This window comes from Ricinus communis, chromosome 2 (assembly GCF_019578655.1).
Source record: "Ricinus communis isolate WT05 ecotype wild-type chromosome 2, ASM1957865v1, whole genome shotgun sequence".
NCBI lineage: Eukaryota > Viridiplantae > Streptophyta > Magnoliopsida > Malpighiales > Euphorbiaceae > Ricinus > Ricinus communis.
In genome coordinates, this window is record NC_063257.1 from 3,422,211 (window position 1) to 3,431,583 (window position 9,373).

General features: G+C 32.6%; 2 protein-coding genes across 2 annotated transcripts; both read left to right on the plus strand.

Moving 5' to 3' along the window:
* Window positions 1–1,670: 1,670 nt before the first annotated feature.
* Window positions 1,671–4,298, plus strand: LOC8288575. Its single transcript, XM_002510134.4, has 2 exons — window positions 1,671–3,005; window positions 3,480–4,298. The coding sequence occupies exons 1-2, from the start codon at window positions 2,078–2,080 to the stop codon at window positions 3,992–3,994; spliced, it is 1,443 nt and encodes a 480-aa protein (XP_002510180.2). The 5' UTR covers window positions 1,671–2,077; the 3' UTR covers window positions 3,995–4,298.
* A 2,308-nt stretch (window positions 4,299–6,606) lies between these two features.
* LOC8288574 (scopoletin glucosyltransferase) lies at window positions 6,607–8,667 on the plus strand. The gene has a single exon (XM_002510133.4). The coding sequence runs from the start codon at window positions 6,932–6,934 to the stop codon at window positions 8,426–8,428; it is 1,497 nt and encodes a 498-aa protein (XP_002510179.2). The 5' UTR covers window positions 6,607–6,931; the 3' UTR covers window positions 8,429–8,667.
* Window positions 8,668–9,373: the final 706 nt, after the last annotated feature.

Here is a 9,373-nt window from a genome sequence, read left to right on the forward strand (position 1 = left end):
ATAATGATTTAAAACAGATCAAATAGAATAGTCTGCCATTTGTCTCTCTTCCCTTTCTTTTTTTTTTAATGACCAATGTGGTTCCATAAAAGAATAGAAGATCCATCCAGGGACATTGAAGGGGAATTTCTATTCTCTTAGGTGCACATGCCTATTATAAATAAATAAACTCATGTTATTCTCCCATAAAATAAAACACATGTTAAGAGTTAATTAATTATGGAAATATCTACCTGTAAAGAGTCAAGATTCTCGTTTAAAAAATTTAAGGTTTATATTTCTGAAATTTAAATTTAAAAAAAAAAAGAACTAAATATATCACATGCAATAAAAAAAATTATCAAATTATTTTATATAAAAGACGAAACCACTTAAAAAAGAAATTATTAAAAAAAAAGAGATAAAAACAAATATGAATCTAGATCTAGCTGGACTAGTAAAAGCTTTTTATTTATAGAAATAGAGGTTTTGGATTTAAATCTTTTTCTGGTTATTGCAAGGTTAATTTTTTTATGACTTAAGAATTGATCAAGAAATATGAAATCTATAACCTAGGAACTCAACAATAAGTGTGAGAGCCATAAAAAAAAAAACAAAAGGAACGGCAATGAAAGAAGAGAAGGATTTATATACTTAAAATTGTATTTCCTTGCATTAGAAAGGTGAAGGAGGGCATTTCTGTGATGAAATTCTATGGCAACATTAAATAAAAAGGTTTACTGAAATGGAACTCCGAACGACCACTCTTTCATAACTTACATAGCGTCCCCTCCCCTGATTCACTCATCCAATGCGATACCATTTTCCAAAACCCTACAGTTATGTCTCAAGGCACTGACAAATTCTCTATTTCTATCTCAAGGTACTAACATTGCCTACAATCTGCCATTAGACCCAAAAGTCTCAATACAATTTAATTTTGATGCCTTGTGAAAAAGAAAAAGGCTTTTTAATGTACTTCGCTCTCTTAGATTGCATAAATTTCTGCATCATTAACTCTGAACAAACATTGGATTTAACTGTTACCGGTCGACAACTAACTACCACAAACACGTCCTGCAATCTATAAATTCTTGCTCCTCTGTTTCCTCTGCTTTTACTCTTTAATTTTTGGACTTTCTTGACACTCTCCGTCTTGCCGGCACCACAATTGCCCCCATTGTCCCCTTTCCTTCTAGAAGTGTTTGCTTAATACTCCCTCTCTCTCTCTCTCTCTCTCTCTCTCTCTCTCTCCTTTGAAAAACTGATACAAATCAACCAATCCATTTTTTAATGAGGAAAAACTGTCGGTTCACACTAATTACTTAAAAGTATAGACTTTAGGGGGAAAGAAAAAGGAAACAGTTAATGTCATCTTGGAAAAATGTCACATTTCTTTATTTTCTTTTTACCAATGGTTAAAATGGTGTTTGGACGTGCATTTCAATTAATTAATTTATATTCTATGATTATAAAATAATTTTTGATCGAGCCATAAAAATAAAAAAAATATTTATTTAGATTTGATATATATATATTATAATCAATAGAAGAGTATTATGTATGTATAAATATTTTATATTTTGATATGTGATGACTTAAAACATACTTCATCATTTAAAACTAATAAATATATGTTAATCATCCATTGATTTAGTATATTGATAGAAATATATACAAAGTCTTTTATTTCATATTTTTTACAATAAAATGATACAAGCATTCAAGGCAGTCTTAAATGGCACAATTTACTTCGTTAGAGGCAAAGTCACCATATAAAGTGCCAGAAACCAAAGATTGAGCGATGAAATGGAGAATCAACCCTCCATGGCATTAACCAGTTTCATTCTTTCTTTAATACCTTCCTGCCTTTCTTGAACCATTCTTAGTCCACGCCTCATTCTTATATTAGTCTATTCTTTCTGTTTTATTTCCCCTTTCATTACCCCAAAAAAAAAAAAAAAAAAAAACAAAAGCATTTTCCAAATAAACCAGGCTTGTTCTTTTAGTCTATATATATATATATATACATATAAAACAATTGCAACAAAAACAGAAAGAGGGCGGAGAGAGAAGTTGATCATTTCTTGAAACAAGAATGCTTAAATGGGAACATGTTGTGTTGATAGCAATAGGTATCATAGTTCTTGCGATCCTTATTGTCGTGTTGATTAGGCGGCGTTTATGTTTCAAACAAGTTAGAGATGTTGTTGTTGACACAGCAAGAACAAGACCAGAAAGATTGCAAGATGGGATTGCAAAGCTTCATCAAGGGAATAATACCAGTCTTCATCATCAGCTTGAATTAGATGGCAAAAGAAAAGGAAATTATTATGTCTTCCGACGTGGGGTTCCGACAAGACCTTTGTTCAGTTGGGCTGATCATCCATCACTCATTACAGATGCAGTTGAAAATGGATGGTCTAGATTTGGTTTCACAGGTTTTATGTCCTCCCCATCTTCACGGTCATCGTTGTTAGGCTTATGTGCAGTTGGTGATTATGGAAGAGAAGCAGAGACAGAGATAAGTTGGGAAGTATGTCAAGGATCAGCAGATTTTATGCAAAAAATAAGGCTAAATTCAGGGTTAAAGAAAATTAATGCAACTAATAGTCCTCCTATGTCTGCTGCTTCTGTAATCAGGACTGGTTTGCCCTTACCAGGGCCTCCTTTGGGTAATTCAGCTTTTCCTCAAGAAGCCTATTTTGAGATAACAGTTTTGTATTGTCAAGGGAATTATCACGATCATTCTGTTGTCGCCAAGATTAGAGAAGGCGAGAAGACTAAACTAATCCAAGAAAATTCTAACCACAGAATGAATTCAGAATCTTTAGCACATGTTACTAGTAGTCATCGATTTAACAAGTTTGAAGAACTGAAGCTTGCTACTGGTAAAGATGAAGGCAAAGACGAAGCTGTTATGTTATCTTTAGGACTCACCACAGGAGGTTCTCTTCCTTTGAGACTTCCTGGAAGTTATCCAGGATCCATAGGGTTCAACTCCAATGGTTCTGTTTATCTTGATGGTAAATTTTCTCATCTTCTTATTAATTTAGTTCACAGTTTTAGAATAACAATAACATCCGCTGATGAAAAATAAATCAATTAATTCTTGATGAGTTATTGTAGTTGTCAAAATGTAGCATGTACGTTTGCTTCTGTGCAGTAGCAGCACTAAGAAAAGTTGACAATCCACTAATGAATAATTCTTTAACCTAATTTATCTAGTTAAAGATTAATGTGAAGTGGTCCACTAATGGATTAGCCATTAATTACATGAAATGGAGAAGAATTGTTTCTTTAAGCTAAAACAATCGACCGTATCTTGCTTCACTGTTTTGGGAGTAGGTATCAAGCATTAGTTGACCAGATAAATGATGTGGATTGGGTTCAATGAAACAGAATCATGCAACAACTAGCAGGCTAAGATTTTAGCAGTTCAATGGAATTGTTTTTGCTACCACATGACATACTTTCTTTTTTCCTTAAACATGTTTCAGGTATTAAACTTGTGTTTGAATCTGAAAAAGGAGACTGGGCAAGCAAGGACAAAGTAATTGGGTGTGGTTTTGATCCAAGGCAAAAGAAAGTATTTTTCACAGTGGATGCAGAGTTGGTGCATGTAATTAATTGCAAGACAGAAGAATTCGGGAGTCCATTATACCCAACAATTGCAGCCAACAATGACGTATTAGTTCTTGTAAATTTTGGACAAAGTGCATTCAGTTATGCACAGGCAAATGCTCAGAGAACACCGAATCCTTGCTTCATTGGGCCGCTTGTAAATTCACCTGCTCTGGGCTATGAAGACAGTAAAGAACTATTTTCAATGGGCAGAATTGATTCTCAATGGCTTAACAGATGTACAACTAAAGCTAGCCTTCACAGCAGCAGCAACCACCACCACAATGGTACTAGTAATAATCGAGCAGTTGATTTCGATGAAGAGTCTGAAGCAGATTTGTTTGAAATTGTACTGGATGGCACCGGTAGATCTCCAAATATAGTGTTATAGATTTATATACACACACACAATCACTAACAATTTTCTGCATCAGTGTTTACTGTTTATTCTTTCTGTGTGCAAGAGTGATCATGGATTTTGCGAGGACCATCAGAATTCTTCTTCTGTCTTTGATAGTTAACATCAGAGAAAGAAAATCTTTGGGATAGGATAGATAGAAAACACGCTTTTCTGAGGACCATTCTTTATTGATACATATTGTCTCTTTGATGGGTTTTATATCAGGAATATACAATCTTGTACAGTCGATGCTAATGTTCATTGAAATGTAAATTGGTGGTCCTTATTTCACATATCTTTGAGATGCAATTTTGTTCAATAATTTTCTTTTTCTTCTATCAGTAAATTTGGAGAATCAGATTCTTGTAACAGTTCTAAACATAGCAAAAGTACAATGTGGTAACGGGAAAGAAAGAAAATAAACAAAAGGCATAAAGATGACAAACTTTTTTTTTTCCCTTCCATTTTATGTACTCTTTTCCTTTCTTTCTGGTTTTGGGGGTTGGTTTGAAGATGGTACCTTGGCTAGCAATTACTAGTAGTAGCTTGTAAGATTGAAATGGCATTTGGTTCGCAGTCTTCCTAATTTTCATGCTGGAAGAGGTCTAGAAGATGAAATAATCTCCAGCAGCAAAATAAAAAAATAAAAAATTAAAATGTCCGGCTGTCATCAGATATAGTTGACTGCAATGTCCAATTAATAATCGAAGAGAAAAAGAAAAGATCATTTCCAAATTCTATTATTATGTTGCGTGGAAGGAATAGTATGCCTATAATTTAATATTCAAAACTAATGAGATTTAGTCATGTCATCGTCAACAAATAGATTCCTGCAGGACGACGGCACATATAAACCCAGCACCCTCTATTTTTCTTTTTTCTTTTTTTTTTTTTTAATATTTAACATATTTATAAACTAAACGTGAATTCACCCACATGTGTTTTGCTATTATAAATTAATTTTGAGAGGGATGGAACCAATATATATATATATATATATATATATAAACTGAAGTCTTTAGGAAACACTTCACACATAAATTTTGGAATATATTACTCCTTTTAATACTTATTAAAAAATAATTAATATCTCCACGAAAAACCTAAATAAAATTATTACTAATATATAGATATTCGAATTATGTGATAAGCCCAACCTCACCTACAGCTATTCAGATTTTACACATTCTATTACACTAATTTTGTACGGAAAAATTTCATAAATATTATAATTATTGTCATATGAAACTACCCTGAAATCCACTACTAAAATTCATATAATTTGTGATTTTAACTTATTTTTAAATTTATGTACTTATTCATAATTTAAAATTTTAATAATTTAACTTTATGTGTTTATTGAATTTTATAATTAGAATGTAATTATACAATTTTATTAAATAGCTTATAACTTTTTGTAATAAATATTTTATCATTAATATATTAATTAATAAATTTACTTTTATTTTCTTATTATTTAGCTGGTATAGATTTAATTTAATAGTTCAAATAGATTACACTGATAAATTAGAAATTAATATCTCTTCTTAATTTTCTTATGACTCAGTAATAGCAATATCAAGCGGTTTCCAACAAGTCAAACAGAAGATCAACTTAAATTTAAAAGTAAAATTGATCCTGTCACTTGTTACAAATAAATTATAATTGAGAATTATTAAATTAGCTTTATTCAAGAATTTTGTCCTTTTTTTTTTTAATAAATTTGGAGTAGGAACATTGAATTAATCTCGGGCGTTGGTGGGTGGGGCAAATTACGGGGTCTATCCGAAGGATGGCATGGCAGCGTGTAGGGTAGGGCAGGGCATCCACTTTTTGTTTCTAGTAGCTCTTGAAAGTTGAGAATATAATTTTGTGGGGTTTTGACTTGCAATTATATGAAAAGGAATAATCATGGGCCGAGGTTGTCTTAGTGGTGGACACATTTATAAACCCATAATATTTTAGATTATCAACTCCTATGCTTCAACAATGTTTATATCACATTCATAAATAAACACAACTACTTAATTATTTATTAGTGGTTTCCATTTACTCAATTTCCGGCTGTATGAAATGTTTATAATAAATTGAGATGCTTTCCCTTTTAACACCATATATTTTAGAGGAACAGTTCTAAATCTAACCAATTTGAGATTCGATATACATTCAAATTTTTTTTAATAATAATTTCATGTTATGTGACTGATATATATGATTGTGTTATATTATAATATTAAATGATTAACACGTATTTCATTATTTTAAATTAATAAATATGTATCATTAGATAGGAACATATACATCAATATTAGATAAGAATTTAAGAAATTATTTGTTTGTTTATCAAAATGAGTCATAGCTTCCCACGATTGAGATGATGTTGAGATCATAACAATTTTCGCATAATAAAGTAACTTGTGTTGGTCACAGTTGAGTAGATACATCCAAAAATATTTATGGGCTTGGATAGTTTTCCCTCACAGTCACAACTGTTGAGAATGGAGCTAAATCCATATTTTAGGCTTGATGGGAGCCTAAAAACAGAAGGTGACAAGCTCTGATTGTCCACGCCTCCATTGCATGCTGTCTTTATCTTTTCTATTTTATTTTTATTCACGATAATCAGACTGAATTGAAATGTGATAAAATATTTTCTCCTTGATTTCCTGCGAATTTTCTGAACTGCTTTTCATTCTTGTACGAGTGTTCTAGTCCAACTGAGACGATGATATCTATAAATAAAAACAGAAAGAAAGAGATCATGTTATTAATACCATCAACCAAACAAAATATATTTCGTCCTCCGATAAAGCTGGCCAGCCATCAGCCACCAGCAATTAAAATTGTTCTTTTTGTTCAAGTAACATTCGATTCTCCCTCAAGAACACCAGTTTTGAATCTCCATCTGCAAAATCTTTTTATTTGAATATGGTTTCAGGAGCAGAACAAATTCATGTAATGTTCCTTCCCTACTTGGCCCCAGGTCACATGATGCCAATGATAGACATAGCCAGACTGTTTGCTTCAAATGGTATAAAAGTCACCATTATAACCACCACGAAGAATGCCATTCGTTTCAAGAGTTCCATCGATCGCGATATTCAAGCCGGTCGAAACATTTCTCTTGAAATATTACGTTTCCCCTCCGCAGAGGCTGGCTTACCTGAAGGCTGTGAAAACTTAGCATCAACACCAACGCCAGAGATGTCTATAAAACTCTTTCATGGAATAGGTTTGCTGGAGCCGGAGATCAAAACGATCTTTCTAAAGCATAGCCCTGATTGCATTGTCTCTGATTATCTTTTTCCTTGGACTGTTGATGTTGCTGTTGAACTTGGAATACCGAGGCTTGCATTTAGTGGCAGTGGTTTCTTTAATCTTTGCGTCGCTAATAGTATCGAGTGTAATCGGCCTCATGATTCTATTACGTCTGAGACAGAAAGTTTTGTTGTTCCAGGCTTGCCAGACCTAGTCAACCTGACGAGATCGCAATTGCCTGATATCGTAAAAAGCAGAACAGATTTTTCTGATTTGTTCGATACACTTAAGGAAGCTGAGAGGAAGAGCTTTGGAGTGTTGATGAATAGTTTTTATGAATTAGAACCAGCTTATGCTGATCATTTTACAAAAGTTATAGGAATAAAAGCTTGGCATTTAGGCCCTGTATCTCTCTTTGCTGATGATAAAGTCGCAAGAGGGGATAAGACTAGTGTATGCGAGCACACCTGTTTGCGCTGGCTTGATTCCAAGAAGCCTAATTCTGTAATCTATGTTTGTTTTGGAAGCTTGACCAGATTCAACAAGGAACAGATAGTAGAGATTGCAAGTGCACTTGAAGATTCAAGCCGTTCTTTCATTTGGGTCGTAGGAAAAGTACTAAAATCCTATAATGACAATGAGAAAGATGAAGATAATCAGCAAGAACAATGGTGGTTGCCTGAAGGATACGAGGAAAGATTGAAGGAAAGTGGCAAGGGCCTTGTCATAAAAGGATGGGCTCCTCAAGTGATGATACTTGAGCATCCAGCAATTGGAGGATTCTTGACTCATTGTGGTTGGAACTCAATTCTTGAAGGGCTATGCGCAGGTGTGCCTATGGTTACATGGCCAATTTTTGCAGAACAGTTTTACAATGAGAAGTTGGTAACCCAAGTAGTTAAATTTGGAGTACCTGTTGGTAATGAGAGTTGGAAAATATGGGCAACTCAAGAATCACCACTGATGAGTAGAAAAAATATAGAGAATGCTGTGAGAAGGGTAGTGGGTGATGGAGGTGAAGCAATTGAAATGAGAAAAAGAGCAAGAAGACTAGCAGAATGTGCTAAAAAGGCCGTGGAAGAAGGAGGGTCATCTTACAATGACTTGAAGTCCTTAATTGATGATATCAGAATGTACAAGCATGCAACAACAGAGAAGAAAATCTAAGGAAACTACAGCAAATCATTCATTGTAGCTAGAGAAGCCCCAGCAAGAAGAGGCAAGTGCACCTTGAATTGCTCGACAATAATGAGAAATGGAAATCCCAGGTCTTTTTCCCTGAAACGAGGATGAGATAAGTTAATGGAAAGAGGAAGTTGGCCACTATTGTTGTAGACAAGCAATTGACCTCGTTAATTTTGAAGTAAATTTGCACAAGATATATTACACAATGGCATCTAATCTAATCTTTTTCAATTCTCATATCTATCAATAACCCAAATTTAAAATAAAGTGAACTTATAATGCTTTAATTCCGTTATGCTTTAAAATAAAATTAAAATTTTGAATGCATTCTACCACTAAATTAACTATCTTTTATCAGTTTTACTGATAAAGTTTGTATTTAGTGTATATCAATTTTAGCACTATTACACCTTATATTTTTTTAGTAGTTATATCCAACTATTTAGTTGGTTAAGAAAATTATTAACACTCACCTATTATCTATTTAACTATAAATTTTTTATTCATAGACGAATTTAAAATTGATTTCATTTCAAAATGAAATTTTATATCTGATGCATTAAATAATGACTGTAGAACTCATTCAACATAAAATAGATATCATATTAGAAATGGATTATAGTAAAAAATTTATAAAGAAGGAAGAAATATAAAATAAAATGATGAAGTTTAAAGGTTATTTTAGTATTATAAAATATATTAATTTAGTTAGATTTGTTCATAAGTTTTTTTTTTTTTTAAATTTAATATAATTATTATTAATTTCATAAATTTAATTATATAAAATTCTAAATGAATTAAAATAAATTCCATAAAATTGTTGGATTCAGTGTTATGTAAGGCTAGAGTTTGTAGACTCGCAGGTGTGTAAGCTTGATCCACAACCCTGAACCAGGCCTATTTAATGATTCGTATTAACCTGTGTGG

What these genes read in the sequence shown, in the direction of transcription:
- LOC8288574 (XM_002510133.4), top strand. Translation starts at nt 6,932, where the DNA reads ATGGTTTCAGGAGCAGAACAAATTCATGTAATGTTCCTTCCCTACTTG.
- LOC8288575 (XM_002510134.4), top strand. Translation starts at nt 2,078, where the DNA reads ATGCTTAAATGGGAACATGTTGTGTTGATAGCAATAGGTATCATAGTT. An exon ending in TGGTTCTGTTTATCTTGATG is followed by an intron (nt 3,006 to 3,479) that starts GTAAATTTTCTC and finishes AACATGTTTCAG; the next exon opens with GTATTAAACTTGTGTTTGAA.